This window comes from Physeter macrocephalus, chromosome 17 (genome assembly GCF_002837175.3).
Source record: "Physeter macrocephalus isolate SW-GA chromosome 17, ASM283717v5, whole genome shotgun sequence".
Classification (NCBI taxonomy): Eukaryota; Metazoa; Chordata; class Mammalia; order Artiodactyla; family Physeteridae; genus Physeter; species Physeter macrocephalus.
Window position 1 is genome coordinate 19,664,476 of NC_041230.1, and position 16,043 is coordinate 19,680,518.

At 39.1% G+C, this 16,043-nt stretch overlaps 1 protein-coding gene across 3 annotated transcripts in view; it reads right to left on the reverse strand.

Moving 5' to 3' along the window:
* The window catches only part of LOC102977844 (UPF0547 protein C16orf87 homolog), a 68,450-nt gene extending 52,760 nt beyond the window's left edge, over positions 1 to 15,690 (reverse strand). For 2 of the 3 annotated variants that reach the window (XM_024125096.3, XM_028477906.2), the window contains exons 1-2: positions 15,486 to 15,602; positions 9,501 to 9,597 (exon numbers count right to left, since the gene is read on the reverse strand). In XM_024125096.3, coding sequence (XP_023980864.1) covers positions 9,501 to 9,597; positions 15,486 to 15,551 — 163 coding nt within the window. In that variant the 5' untranslated portion in view covers positions 15,552 to 15,602. Of the gene's footprint in view, positions 1 to 9,500; positions 9,598 to 15,485 lie in introns of all 3 variants that reach the window. The other variant, XM_024125095.1, reaches the window with a different exon arrangement.
* Positions 15,691 to 16,043: the final 353 nt, after the last annotated feature.

Genomic DNA, 16,043 nt, shown 5'->3' on the forward strand with positions numbered 1-16,043 from the left:
TACTTTCAGCTCTGACTTCTTCCCAAAGCTCTAGACTGCCTACCTGACAGCTTCACTTGTATGACTCACAAGCATTTCAGATGTGCCAAAAAATAACTCTTGATTTCCCCTCCTCCAACCTTCATTATACTAGTAAATAGCACCAACCAGTTGCAAAAACCAAATAACTTGTAGTCATTTGTGACTCAGCTTGTTTCTTCTATCATCACAGAAGTCCATAGGTACTCCGTGCAAAATATATCCACAATTTCTTCATTTCTCCCACTTCTATGGGCAACATCCAAACCGAACACATTCCCTAAATAGCTGCCAAAATTATCTTTAAAAAAAAAAGAGACTGTATAAATAAGCTTCCTTTCTAAAACCTTGCATTAGCTTTTCACTTTATTTAAAAGAAAGTCAAATTTCCTGACCAAAGACTATAAGTCCCCCATAAGACCTGACATTTGCCTCTCACCCATCTAATCTCATACCACTAGCCAGTTTGTTCAGTACTCTCCAGACATGCCTTCCTTTTAATAAAACAAGTTCCTTCCTCCCCTTGAGTCTCTGCATTTGCTAATCCTTCTGCCTAGAGCTTTCTTCCCAAGGCTCTTCATGAGACAGGCTTTATTTCCTTCAGATGTCAATTTATAGGTCACCCCTCTAAGTCTCCCAGCCCAAGTTACTTTCTATAATCTTCTACTACTACTATAGTCTTTCTGTAATTTTCTTCTACTACTACTTCTACTTCTACTACTACTATTACTACATTTATTTATATGCTCAATATGTCTCCCCCATCAAAATATAAGCTCTATGAAAGTTGGGATGCTTTTGTCTGTCTTATTCACAGAACCTAGAACGTTACCTACACATGTTAAGTGGTGCTGAATAAAAAAATCATACTAACACATGATTTATTTCACTATCTTCTCAAAAATCCTACTGAAATGAGAACAAACATGGGTAAAAAAGGTAAAGGGAAAAAGGAAAATAAATCTGCAGTGCTTGAAACAGGAAAGGGTGCTATTAACGATCTGAAATTACAGAATTTCAGCAAACTGGCAAACTGACAGATTCTAAGTAACCAGAATAGAAGAAACTAAAATTCAAAATAAGAATAAGAGATATCTCCTATAGAAGGGATCGCTGTTCTTCCCAAAGATACTCCCAGGACAGGACAAAAAGTACAGTAAGGAACAGCAGGCCACAGGGTGGTCATCAGAATAACTAAAACTACTGCAGAACAATTGGACCTATGTATACAAAGTAACACATAAAGATGTAAAGCTCTTGGGAACCAAGGGATGTTCAAGGGGACTTTGAACTCAACTCCACAACAAAGAAAGAAGAAACAAACAAACAAAAAAGGCAGTTCCTCATAAAAATGAAATACTATAAAGGATTTCACATTCTGTCCCAGAATGAAGCCTTCCTTATTTTGGCAATCATGGATTTCAACAGCATCCCCCAGCTCACCTAATTTACATCTAAAAGCCTGCCAATAAGCTTCTTCCAATTGTACACTAAAGAGATGTCAAAATAGACTTTCAAAACAGTGTAGGATATTCATTCAAGTTATCTACACTGATAAACCAAGACCTTCATTTATAAATATCAACAGGCAATTAAGGATTACCAGCTATTTGAAGAAAACAAAAAGTGTGAGAGAGAGAAGGAGCAAGATAAAACATGCTGAACAGGGAGTTCCCTAGTGGTATAGTGGTTAGGATTCTGGGCTTTCACTGCTGTGGCCTGGGTTAAATCCCTGGTCAAGGCCAAAAACAAAACAAAAACAAAAACATGAGGAACAAAGGTAGTTCAGGAAACAAAAAAATCTTAAAACATTTCAAAGCATACCTTCAGAGAGTATTATATCATTAAGATTTTTTTGCAGAAATAGAAAACTCCATCCTAAAATCATATGGAATCTCAATGGACCCCAAATAGCCAAAACAATCTTGGAAAAGAACAGAGAATCACACTTCTTGATTTCAAAACTTTTCTAACAAAACTACAGTAATCAAAAAAATGTAGTACTGCCTTACCAGAGACATACAGACCAATAGAATAAAATAGCCCAGAAATAAATCCTCGAATATATGGTCAAATGATTTTCAATAACAGTAGCCATGAAAAAACAGTACTTTCAACAAGTGGTAATTGGGAAAACTGGATATCCACAGGCAAAAAAATGAAACTGGACCCTTATCTTATACCATATACAACAGCGGTCCCCAACCTTTTTGGTACCAGGGACTAGTTTCCTGGAAGCCAATATTTCCACCCCCACGGGGGGCGGGAGGGGCAGGGCAGTGGGGACGGTTCAGGAGGTAATGCGAGCGATGGACAGCGGCAGAAGAAGCTTTGCTCGCTCACCCACCACTCACCTCCTACTTTGCGGTCCGGTTCCTAACAGGCCGTGGACTGGCAGCGGTCCACGGCCCAGGGATTGGGGACCCCGATATACAAGAATTAACTCAAAATGGATTGAAGATCTAAATATAACAACTAAAACTATAAAATGCTTAGGAAAAAAACAGGGGAAAAACTTCAAGACAGTGGATTTGTCAATGATTTCTTGGATATGACACCAAAAGTACCAGCAACAAAAGAAAAAATAGACAACTTGGATTTCATCAAAATTAAAAACTTCTGTATGTCAAAGGACACTATCAACAGAGTAGAAAGGCAACTCATGGAATGGAAGAAAATATTTGCAAAAATATATCAGATAAGGGATTAACATCCAGAATAAAAAGAACTTCCACAATTCAACAACAACAAAAAATGGACAAAGAACTTGAACAGACATTTCTCCAAAGATAGACAAATGGCCAATAAACATATGAAAAGATGTTCGACATCACTAATCATTAGGGAAATGCAAATTAAAATCACAAGACACCACTTCATACCCATTAGGATGGCTATTATGAAAAGCACATAAAATAACAAGTGTTGATGAGGATGTAGAGAAATTGGAATCATTGTGCATTGCTGGTGGTAATGAAAAATAGTGCAAACAACATGGCGATTCCTCAGGAAATTAAACAGAATTACTATCTGATGCAGCATTTCCCCTTCTGGGCATATATTCAAAATAAATGAAAGCAGGGAACTGAACAGATATTTGTACACCCATGTTCACAGCAGCATTTTTCACAATAGCCAAAAGGTGAAAGCAACTCAAGTGTCCATCGATGCATGAACAAAATGTAGTAAGTACATACAATCGAATATTATTCAGGAAGGAAATTCTGACACGTCACAGCGTGGATGAAGACATTATTCTAAGTGAAACCAGACACAAAAGGACAAATATTGCACAAAAGGACAAATATTGACATACAAATATTGTAGGCAAATTCAAGTTCACAGGCACAGAAAGAATAATAGTGGCCTGGGGCGTGACGGGGGCGGGGAGTGGGAGGAAAATGGGGAGTTATTGTTTTATGTGTATGGAGTTTCAGTTTGGGAAGATGAAAAGAGTTCTGGAAATGGACAGTGGTGATGATTAAGCACATGATATGAATGTACTTAATGTCACTAAACCGTACAACTTAAAATGATTAAAATACTAAATTTTGGGACTTCCCTGGTGGCGCAGTGGTTAAGAATCCGCCTGCCAATGCAGGCGATGCGGGTTTGAGCCCTGGTCTGTGCTCTGAGACACGCCTAGAACCTGTGCTCTGCAACAAGAGAAGCCACTGCAATGAGAAGCCCACGCACCGCAATGAAGAGTAACCCCCACTCACCGCAACTAGAGAAAGCCCATGCACAGCTATGAAGACCCAACGCAGCCAAATAAATAAATAAATAAAATTAATTTTTTAAAAAAAAAGAACAAGTAGGGGACTTCCCTGGCGGCCCAGTGATTAAGACTTCACCTTCCAAAGCAGGGGGTGCAGGTTCAATCCCTGGTCAGGGAGCTAAGATCCCACATGCCTCATGGCCAAAAAACCAAAATATAAAACAGAAGCAATATTGTAACAAATTCAATAAAGACTTTAAAAATGGTCCACATCAAAATATCTTTAAAAAAAAAAAAGAAAAAGAAGGATTACCCTTATAGTACAATGGAAAGAAATTTTAGCATGACAGCTGTGCAGCAGACCTAAAATCAGTCTTGATTAGAAGAAATCAGATGACTCTATAAAAAATGTCTTTTAAAGATGAATATAGATATCATTATATAAACTATATGATTAAGAACTTTAAAAAAAAGGCACAGAAATGAAGGTATGTATTTTTTCATCAAAAGGCAAAATAAAAACTATGTTCCATATATGAATGTACAGCAATTTTAAGTGATTAGCATGTAAGGAACAATGTTTTCTGAAATAACAAAACCAAATCTTCACTGTCAAGTAATTCATAGTTGAGGATCACTTACTACTGATTAATGTTCAATCATTTTGGGTTTCTAAAAGGTACTGGTGATAATCATTTCTCCATTTTTTTTCCTTAACTACAAAAGTAAGTATGTCATTTATAGACTTTGCTTATTTATCAGCCTTTCCCTGTTAGAGAATAATTTAAAAATTAGGTTTAATATTTTTATCCCTTTTTCCTTCCCCCAATAAAAAATGGAATTTATTTAATTTTTTTTTTTTTTTTTTTTTTTGTGGTACGCGGGCCTCTCCCCGTTGTGGCCTCTCCCATTGCGGAGCACAGGCTCCGGACGCGCAGGCTCAGCGGCCATGGCTCACGGGCCCAGCAGCTCCGCGGCATGTGGGATCTTCCCGGACCGGGGCACGAACCCATGTTCCCTGCATCGACAGGCAGATTCTCAACCACTGCGCCACCAGGGAAGCCCTTAATTTTGTTATTTATTTGACTAAGCTTAACCCAAAGCTTATACTCACTGAGAAATTAACAGTTAAATACTAATAAGCTATTCAAAATTCTTACCGTTTTAAATCTTTTTCTTACCTTTAGAGGAAGTCTTTTATAAACTAGTATCTCAGTTAGATTTTCAGTTTACTTCTTCTTTACAGTTTTTATAATGAAAAAATTTTAAAGGTATATCCATTGTTATTAAATGCAAAATAGCACCCTTGATGTCACTAAACCACCCAGAACACCCATTTGGAAAACCAAATTCAAAGATTTGTAACAAACTGAGTTTGTTCTCACCAAAAACTGCTTCTGTCAGTATTTGGTGACTGACCAAATATCTGAATAGATTACTACTGCAGTACTGAAGGTTTAGGCCACAGTACAGATACTTTCAATTTTAGGAAATACAGTATTTCCTTTAATTTCTTTTTTTTTTTAATTTCTTCAAATTGACAGATGAAGACTCAACCTCAAGGCTACTTTTTAAACTCTCAGTCAACCATTCAATTTAGAAATGAAATCCTACATGAACAACATAGTCAATTTTTAAAAATTTATCTCCATTTAATATTGACCCCCTAAAAAGGATAAAAGAAACAATACTACATTCCTAGCGCATTTAGAAAGGTATCAAAGAATAATTAATTGCCTTGAGGTTCTATGCACTTGTACAAAACACTGAGCATTAATACAGCTTTATTTGTAACACTCATCTTTTCCTCTCACCGAAATTAATATAGTTTTATAATTTAAAATTAATTTCCATAATAGATTTTATTTATCTATATTTTCACCTAGCAAAGTTCTATATTGTTCTAGCGTCCCACCTCCCTATTTTCAGGTATGTTATGAAGATATAAAGATGATTAGTATATTTGCAAAATGTGAGTTTTCAACATTTCAAATCTAAATAAATCTATGACTTAACAGATTATTTTCCTCCTGCATGTCACACAAAGTTAAAATAATTAAATAAGAGGTTTCAACCCACTGAAATTTCAAATAATCTTTTATAGCTTTAATTTTAAGATAAGTGCCATCTGAGCTTTAAAGATGTTTCTTTTTTGTTTTAAATGTTTAATTATGCAAATAAAAGTCTTTCTTAGGGACTTCCCTGGTGGTGCAGTGGTTAAGAATCCGCCTGCCAATGCAGGAGACACGGGTTCGAGCCCTGGTCCGGGAAGATCCCACGTGCCATGGAGCAACTAAGCCCATGCGCCACAACTACTGAGCCTGCACTCTAGGGCCTGCATGTTGCAACTACTGAGCCTGCATGCCGCAACTACTGAGCCTACATGCCACAACTACTGAAGCCCGCGTGCCTAGAGCCCATGTTTCGCAACGAGAAGCCACTGCAATGAGAAGTCCGCGCACTGCAACGAAGAGTAGCTTCCCGCTTGCTGAAACTAGACAAAGGCCGTGTGCAGCAACGAAGACCCAATGCAGTCAGAAAAAAATTTAAAAAAGAAATTTAATTGTAAAAATTAGTATTTATTGAGTACCTGTAACATACCAAGCTTTCTTTATGTTAGGCATTTTCATGTGCACTTCATCTACACTTCAATCCTCTAAGGTTGGTACTATAAACCTACATAAACACAAGTAAACAGCAGCTGCCCCTGGAGGTTAATTAACCTGTTAGAGAGTGACCAAACTGGAATCTGAATCTTAAGTCAGATCTTCCATATAATATATAACAACATGTAGTACATGTCTGTACTATACTAAACTGATTTCCAGGCTTTGAGTACTCTTAATCCTTCTTAAATCCCTTTCCTCCTTTGGTTCTACAGCACAGTCTATCCCTGATATTCCTCTGTCCTTTCTATTCTTTGTTTCTTTTGCTGGTTCTTCTTCCTCCTCCCTAGGATTTCTAGGCTTCAATGTTTCATCTTCACTTCAAGGTCGCAAGTCTACTCTTATTAAACAACAGAACCTTAGGAAACTCCAAACGTAAAATAATAATGAACTGCTTCTCACTCATCACCCTGACTTATGTAACACCACTCTCTGTTGCCTGTTCTCCTACGGCTGACATTTCTTCTCAGCTGACATGACCTCCCTACCCACTTCTACCCTTTAAGATTGGAGTCTGCCAGAGTTCAGTCCCTGAACCTGCTTCCTCTTCCTACCCTATAGACTCTATAGAACTAGCTCATCCATTTCCATGATATCAACAACCATGACAATTCAAAACATTTCTCTCCGGCTGACGCTATTCCCTGAGTTGGACTGTATGTCCAACTGGGGAAAAAAAAAAAATCCACACGGATGATATTTCACGACTATATCCAAACATAGTTTCTTCATCTTTCCCTCAAAACTTGTCTTCCCTTTTATCTTCCCTTTCTAACCAGTAATCCCAGTCAGAAATCTGGGAGTCATTCTAAAGTCTTCCCTCTCCTTCAAATTATTCTAAATTCTTAACACTTGTAGCATCTGTCCCTTTTCTCTGTCCTCATTTACATTTCTTCCTTACCTCATTTCTCACCTGAATTGTTGGTATATAGAAGGGTCTCAAAAATATTTGTTGAGTGAAAAACTAATAAACACAATTGTCCCACTAATAGCATGGACCATGTCTTATTCATTTTGGAGCCTCGGAACTGAGTTGACATGCCACCCCAGCAAATCTACTGAATGAATCATTCCAAGGTTCCCATACCCAAATCACACTCTTAGGAAACAAGAACCAGGAATTGATTTTTAACACTTCTCTGGATGACTCCTATATAACCAATCCAGCAACAGCCTTTAAGAACTAATGAATTAATAGTAAGTCCATTACCATGTTGAAAGGGAGCAAACTCAGAGGCAGAAATGGAATTAAAACTGCTTTCCTCCCATCTCTCCACAGACCTAGGATAAACAGACCTCTCACAGACATAAATATAAGTAATTCTTGAATCATCTTGTACTATAACCATTCTTTGCCTAACTTGGCATCCTCACTCAGTTAACATACTGCAAAAGCTCACTTCCACCTTGTAACCCCCAATCTATTCTCTAGACAGAAGTCAGAATGATCTTTCTAAAAGACAAATCAGAGCATGCCACCCTCCCCTCACCTCATCGCACATCCCAGGGATAGTTTCTCCTCACACTGTAAGAACAAAAACCAAAATTTTACTCTAGTTTACAAAGCCTTAAATAAATAATCTAGCCCCTGCTTATCCCTCTGGCCTCATATCGAACACTCTCCTGGTTTTACTGTCTACACTGCAACCACGCTGGCCTTTTTGTTCCTAAAATATACCAAACTTTTAACAACCTTAAAATTTTTGCATTTGCTATTTCATCTGTCAAGAATGGTCTTCTTCCTGATCTTATCATGGCTACTACCCCCCTGTTCCTATTCAGCCTCAGCCTAAAATGTCACCTCTCAGAGAAGCTTCCAACCACTCAATCAAAAGTAGCCTTCCAGTCACACGCCTCAGCACTCTATTTTAATTTCTTACAAGGCGTTTATTCACAAGTTGATATTCTCCCTGTTTATTTGTTCTCTATTTCCTGCCCACAAGAATGCATTAAGCTCCATGACAGCATTGAACCCGCCTTGATAGTAAATTCATTCATTACTTTAGGCCCAAGGCTTAGAAGAGTGCCTAGCACACAGCAGGTGCTCATATATACACTTGCAATCAATCTACTCTTATTTGGGGATCATGAACATACAAAGTTCTGACTTTATCAAAGAACAAATAACAAAATTTCATTTTTTAATAAATATATCTGCTGAACAAATCCAATTTGTCTATATTAATGGGAAGGTAAAATTCAAACAAAAAATTTTTTAGATATTCTATATCAGGGAATTACAAAAAATAACCAATGTATCTAAAAATTATATTCACACCAAAATCAGGTTATATTTTTTCAGTCACCAGTTTAAAAAAAAAAAAAAACCTACTTTAAAGTTGTTACACATTGTACCAGCACTATGAGAGGAAAAACCAAAATGTCCATCAAGCAGTAAACAGATAAACAAATTGTGGCATATCCACACAAAGAATACTATTAAGCAATAAAAAGGAATGAATTCTTACTGATATACACAACAATATGGCCGAATCTTAAATTATGCTCAGTGAAAGAAGTCAGGCAATAAAGATTACATACTGTATGATTCCATTTATATAATGTAAAGTTCTAAAATAGTGACAGAAAGCAGATCGGTGGTTACCTGGGGGAGTGGGAAACAAGATTGAAAGATTACAAAGGGGAACTAGAAAGCTGTGGAAATGATGGACATGTTCATTATCTTGACTGTGGTGACTGGTGTAAACACACGACAAAACTTATCAAACATACACTTTAAATATGTACAATTTATTGGAAGTCAATTATACCTTTAGTAAACATTTAAAATTTTTTTTTAAAAATCAGATTAGGTCACTCCCTTGCTTAAAACCCTTCAATGGCTCTCCATCCTCCAAAAATAAAAAATAGAAAATTTGTTACAAGCTTTATCAGCATTATAAGGGAGTTAACATTTAAATAGAATGAACGGCATACTAATGTCATAAGCTGATTTCCAATAGCTAATAAAAACCAAACACATACTTCAATAGACTTTAATTTTTAACTTCAACAAAAAATTGAAGAGTATATTCACAAAAATTAATTTTAAATTTCTACATCAAAAAGCTAAAAATGTGGTAAACTCTCACAATTACCTGTAGAAGATGGTGATTTTTCTGGGTGTTTTGCATTTAAAAGTTTTCTGCTAATAAATATGTAACCACAGGGACATGATTTACATGCAACAGGAACCTGTAGACAAAAAAAAAAAAAGTTATTATTACTATTTTTCTTAAACTTCTCAGTGTTTATGTACTCTCCTAAACTGAACGATAAATTACTTGAAGTAGTAATCATGGATTTATTTAAACCCCACCACCTGACAACAAATTATGAGATGGGTATTGTGTCCTCTAAATCTTCACATTCTACTAACGCACTACAATAACCATGAACGGGGCTTCCCTGGTGGCGCAGTGGTTGAGAGTCCGCCTGCTGATGCAGGGGACACGGGTTCGTGCCCCGGTCTGGGAAGATCCCACATGCCGCGGAGCGGCTAGGCCCGTGAGCCATGGCCTCTGAGCCTGCGCGTCCGAAGCCTGCGCTCCGCAACGGGAGAGGCCACAACAGTGAGAGGCCCGCGTACCGCAAAAAAAAAAAAAAAAAAAAAAGTAAAATAACCATGAATGTAGCAAATGCATGATAAACATGTGCTGATGTGAGTGAACAACAGAAAAACCACAATAGGGTCAGAGCCAAGGAAAATATATGGGAAAAAAGGTAGCATTTCCTAAAATATTAGTTTGAAAGCAGTTTATATAGAATAAATTGGAAAAGGGGGCATGATTGGGAAATCATTAAAGTAATCCCAGCATAACATTATGAGGGCCCCACTGGAATAGTGAGAATGGAAATGGAGAGAAGGTAGATCTACAAGACGTTTCAAAAGCGTAAAGAACTGAAAATAACCCAGGTTCCAACATGAGCGGGTAAGATGCCGATTACTACCAATAGAAAAAAAAAAAAGTTTACAACAACCAGTTTGAGGGGCAAAAGTGTTGTACAAACAAAAAAGAATGTGGCACAAAGCAGGAGTTGAGATCTAGTATCTTACAATCTCAGTTCCAGGAAGGACTTCGGATAAAACACAAGCTCTTCAAGCTTCTGTTTCTAAATCTGTAAACTATTTTTACAAGTGTCTCCTTTCTCCATTTCAAGTCTGTCAATATTTTTCTAAAGCCAAATGTTAGGTACTTCCCTGGTGGTGCAGGTTAAGAATCTGCCTGCCAATGCAAGGGAGATGGGTTTGAGCCCTGGTCTGGGAAGATCGCACATGCCGTGGAGCAACTAAGCCCATGAGCCACAACTACTGAGCTTGTGCTCTAGAGCCTTCAAGCCACAACTACTGAGCCCGTGTGCCACAACTACTGAAGCCCAAGCGCCTAAAGCCCGTGCTCTGCAACAAGAGAAGCCACCGCAATGAGAAGCTCACGCACCACAATGAAGAGAAGCCCCTGCTCACTGCAACTAGAGAAAGCCCTCGTGCAGCAACGAAGACCCAACACAGCCAAAAATAAATAAATAAATAAATAAATCTATAAAGCCAAATGTTATTGAAAATCATTGAAAAAAGCTTTAGTTTTCCCTCCACAATTGTTTCACTAATATAAACCTTAACGATCCTTGGACTCAGGGCACATTTACTGAAAACCAGAAATTAATCTCAACAAAAAGTACTCACAGAATAGTAATTACAATTCCCTTTGTAAGATAAGTTCCATTTGCCCACTGTTCTGCTTATATAAAAGTTTAATCACTACTATAAAGCTTTCATCCATTTATGTAGAGAATGCCTCATGTTCTAGAATATAAATATGTGATCTAAATAAGCTAAATCAGAATTTTGGCAGAATTCCTTTTCTTTGCATAAAAATACTGAACAAAGAATTCTACTTTGTATTTATGAAAAATAACAATGAATCTATAAAAATAAGCAAACTCCAGGTATGTCTAACAGCTTGCTTTATCAAGAATGTAACGAGATTTTCCAAACCATGACAGAAAATGTAATGTTACATTTCTTAATAGTGTAAAATCTGCCTAAAATAGGTATGTTTTGTCATTTTAAAAATTTCACATCTTCAGAGAAACCAAGCTCAAAGGTACTGACTCATTTCCTTTATACTTAAACACATCATTAACGGCATCCACGGCAATACAAATTGTTTTAAGTTAATGCTACCCAAAAAAACACAGAACGTGATGTTCTTATTCAACATACCCTTTGCTACTCAACAACCATTTTCTTTCAGCTATTGAAACTCAACAAATTGAAATTTAATTGTCTTATACACAAAAAATTATATCAACCCATGTCCAGAACTAACAGAGTGCTACAGTTAGATGAGAAATGTACATTCGGCTTTGGGATGACTAATTCAATTGACAGACTGATTTACATCCCTTAATGAAAGAGTCTTATGCTCAAGGAACATTCACGCGCCTGAGCTAAGTCACCCTAAGGTTCTTTCGAAAATGTAAAGTTCCTTCCCCTCACACCAACCCTGAAAAAAACCCAACCACCACCACAATACAGATCCTGTAAAAGGAATTATTAAATGAGGCAGACAACTTCAGTTATATTAATCTCTTTAAATTATTGTATAATTTGGATTTTAAACAAACACCTAAACTTCCATGAAATTTCAGCTGTAATGCCAAAGACAACAGTAATGAAAGTTCTAATGCTAATACTTTCAGGATTTTAAAATGCAAGAAAAAAATTTGAAGTGTTGTTTACTGATGGCTTGTGAATCAATTTATTCCTTGAAAAATAGGTATTTAGATTGTAGGCATGTTTTACAAGTAAGACAGGCTTAAAAAACAACTGCAAAAACCAAAATCCTGACCCTATATTGTTTCACCGACTTTAAAAAGCTCAAAAATAACCACAATACAGAGAATCCATCTATACTCTTTGTTGCTAAGAGCATCAAAGTTACGTACAGCAGACATACTTGCTAAATGTCACATAAAATTTCCTAACATTTTTTCCTAAAAGGGGGAAAAAGCTGATGTAATAAAGAAAAAAAAAAAAAAGCAAAAACAGAAACATACACCAGAGATCCCAGAAAAATATAAGAATCCTGACTACTACTACACTCAAAATGGCTCAGTAACTTGAGTTAGTGGATGTGAAACCCGTTGAAAATGAAAAGTATTGTGGTTTAGATGTTTCAGAACTATATTTTCAAATGGGGGAATGTAAAAGGGGATGTAATAAAGCAACTGAAAATCTAGGTCTTTCTTGTTTGCTGATCTCTGTACCTGTTTTTAAACTTACACACACATATACAGAACTTATGTAAATCTACTCAACTGAGGCAATCTCCTCATACTTTAAAGATTTTATATTTATGTTTATAAACTATATCTAAATTCTAATTTAATATTCATCAGGCAACTTAGAATAACAGCAGTATTCTAAAGCTTTTTTTAAAAATGGCTTTCTGGATTATAATTTTTTTCTCATTTATAAGAAACCTGTACTTTCAAATAACTAGAAAACTAAAATTAATCTATTATTTTCTTCAATTGAGTTACTTTTAGTAAAAGATAAATCACTTTTAAGAATCACCAAAAGTTTGAATTAGTCACCATGTACGTTATCTTCTCTTAAGTATTTAGAATAAAGAACACTACAAACCAACATTTTAAATTATGTTGTTGTAGCCTGTTATGGAATGAATTGTGTCCCCACCCCCCAAAAACACCCCAGCAACAAATTCGTATGTTGAAGCCCCAACCCCCACAACGTGATAGTATTATTTGGAGATGAGATAATTAGGTTTAGATGAGGTCATGAGGGTGGAGCCCTCACGATGGCATTAGTGTCCTTGGAAGAGACACCAGAAAGCTCTCTTTTCTACCAGGATCTTGGGATTTCAAGCCTCCAGAACTGTGACAAAATAAATTACTGTTGTTTGAGCCACCCAATCTATGGTATTTTGTTATGGCAGCTGGAGTAGAGGTTGTGTGTGTAACAACAAAACAGAATGTGATATTTCCAAATAAAATGCTGATCACGTTTTGTTGAATAGTTACAGGGACTCCTACAAGTTTACTATCCTTTCCTCTTTTTTTTAACGAGGATATTAAAAACAGGTTATTTTCCCCAAAAGGTTACTGTATGCCAAATACAACAATGTCAGGATTTGCAATAACTGATGCCCTACAGAAACTGGAATGCATAATGCATACCATGTAAACCTTCTGCACAATTAAACGGAACAAATGGAAATGATTTAAATATTGAAATAATCTTCGACAAGGAGACTTAAATAGGAAAGTCCAACTTTTTCAGAATTTAACAAATTTAGTTTAATGGTAAAAATGGAAATTTAGGACTTCTCTGGTGGCTCAGTGGTTAAGAATCCGTCTGTCAACTCAGGGCACACAGGTTCGAGCCCTGGTCCGGGAATATCCCACATGCCGCGGAGCAACTAAGCCCGCGCACCACAACTACTGAGAGTGCGCTCTAGAGCTCGCGAGCCACAACTACTGAAGCCCTCGCACCTAGAGCCCGTGCTCCACAACAAGAGAAGCCACCGCAATAAGAAGCCTGTGCACCGCAATGACGAGTAGCCCCCGCTCGCCGCAACTAGGGAAAGCCCACGTGCAGCAACAAAGACCCAAAGCAAACAAAAATTTTTAAAAAAAGAAAGGAAATTTAACTCTGTTTTGGAAAACATGGCTAAATTATTTTTAGAATGCATACTCAATAAACTCATACAATCAATAAACCGTAATTCTCCTTGCACAGTCTTCCTCTGATCAGCATATCTATCATTGCCCATAAAAGATACTGAATAAAACATGTAACATTTTCTGTTAAAAGATTTGATCAACCTTTAAGCTTGCTCCTTAAAGTATGCACTAAAATCAGCTTATTAAAAAAGTCTTCAGCCATTTCAAATTACTCCTGATTTAAAAAAAAAAAAAAGAAAGAAAGAAAAAGGGAGAAGAGGTAATCATTTTGAAAAAATTCTCTCAGTGGAAAAGAAAAAAACACACCCAGATCTGCATGTTGGCGTGATATAGGGCCCTTACTAATGCTTTTAACTGAGAGAGTCTTAACTCATTAGATTATAAGGTTTAGAGGAACTTGTATTATTCTAGTAAAAAATGAGGCATCCTTAAACTAAAACGGTAAGATGAGATTTTTTAAAATTACAGCTTTGACACCATTAATTTTGTGTAGAAAGAAGTCATTTAAAATTCATAAAACCACATATATATTTTTTAGAAGATCTGGAAGCAGAAAATGCCAAATTTTTAACAGTGGATACCGCGGCGGGTAGGGGGAAGTGAGGAGCGCTCAGAAAGGAAGGGCTTCAATAGGGGCGTTATTCAATAACGTTCCATTTAAAACAATGTACAGAAAGGATTCACGATTATTTACGTCAAAAATATAATAAATATATTTAAGAGAAAAAATCTCCATATTTCGCCAAAACTTAAAACTATTACACTGCGGGCCTTTCTGTCACATTTAAGCATCCGCCCAGGTCGCGGGGGGACAGTTTTGGGGGTCCACCGTACACATCTGAAACGGGAACAAAGCAACCCTGCCTGGCAGAAGGCGGATTTCGGAGCCAGGAGCCCGGACTCGGAGTCGGCACATCGGGCATTCTCTTCGGGGCAGGAGGGGACTGAGGGACTGAGGAACTGAGGGACTGAACTCGTCCACCTGGGCTGCTGCCCCACACTCCTGCTGCTGTCACCGGAGCCGGACAGGCGATTCGGGGAGGGTCCGGACAGGGCGCCCCGTCAGCTCACGATAAACCCACGCCCCCTCTCACGCGGCTGGCCACAGGGCAAGATACTCGCCCGTCTGACCGCCGCCAGGTGGGCACCGTCCCGGCCGCGGCCCCGGGCGCTTCCCCGGCAACCCCTCGGCTCTACCCGGCCGGTTGCGGGCTCCCATCGTGGCCAGAGCTCAAGGGCCGGCCCACACGCTCAGTCGCTGGGACCCCGGCGAGGCGGCCTCTCCACAGCCAACGGCCGCCGGCAACGGACGCCCGCCAGCGCGCACCCGCCCCACCGGCCCGTGTGCCCGGTGCCCGGCCCCCGGCGCCCACCTGTTGGTCGCACTCGGGGCATGATTTGGTGGCCATCTTCACTTTCTTGGCTCGAGTTGCAGACATGCTCCTCTCCCGCGGCAGCGGCGGCGGCGGCAGTGGCGGCGGCGTCGGCGGCGGCGGCGGCGGCGGCGGCGGCCCGGGCTCCGCCCCTCGTACTTCAGCAGCCCAGCCTCCGCCCGTCAGTCCCCGCTGGCCAGAGTGAGGCTCTGAAGAGTGCGCGCGCGCGCGCGCGTGCGCGAGCTCGCGCGGAGCCTGCGTGCTGAGGGGGCGGGGCGCGGCGTGCGCCGGCCCCGAGGGACCGCGGAACACGCCCCCACCCACACCGCTCCGGTCCTCTAGGGCGTACCGATTCTCACGAGAGGAGAACGACTGGATCGTCCGGCGGGACGAGAGACACGCCCCCTCTGGGCCAGACGAACGGCGTGGAGGCGTGGTTTGGCCGGGACTCGGCAGTAACGGGCGTCGGGCTCGACCAACGAATGCACAGACAGGGCGGGTCGTGGTGCTGAGCCCGCCCCCTCCCCCGGAGGAAGGAGAACTTGAGTGAAAAAGGCA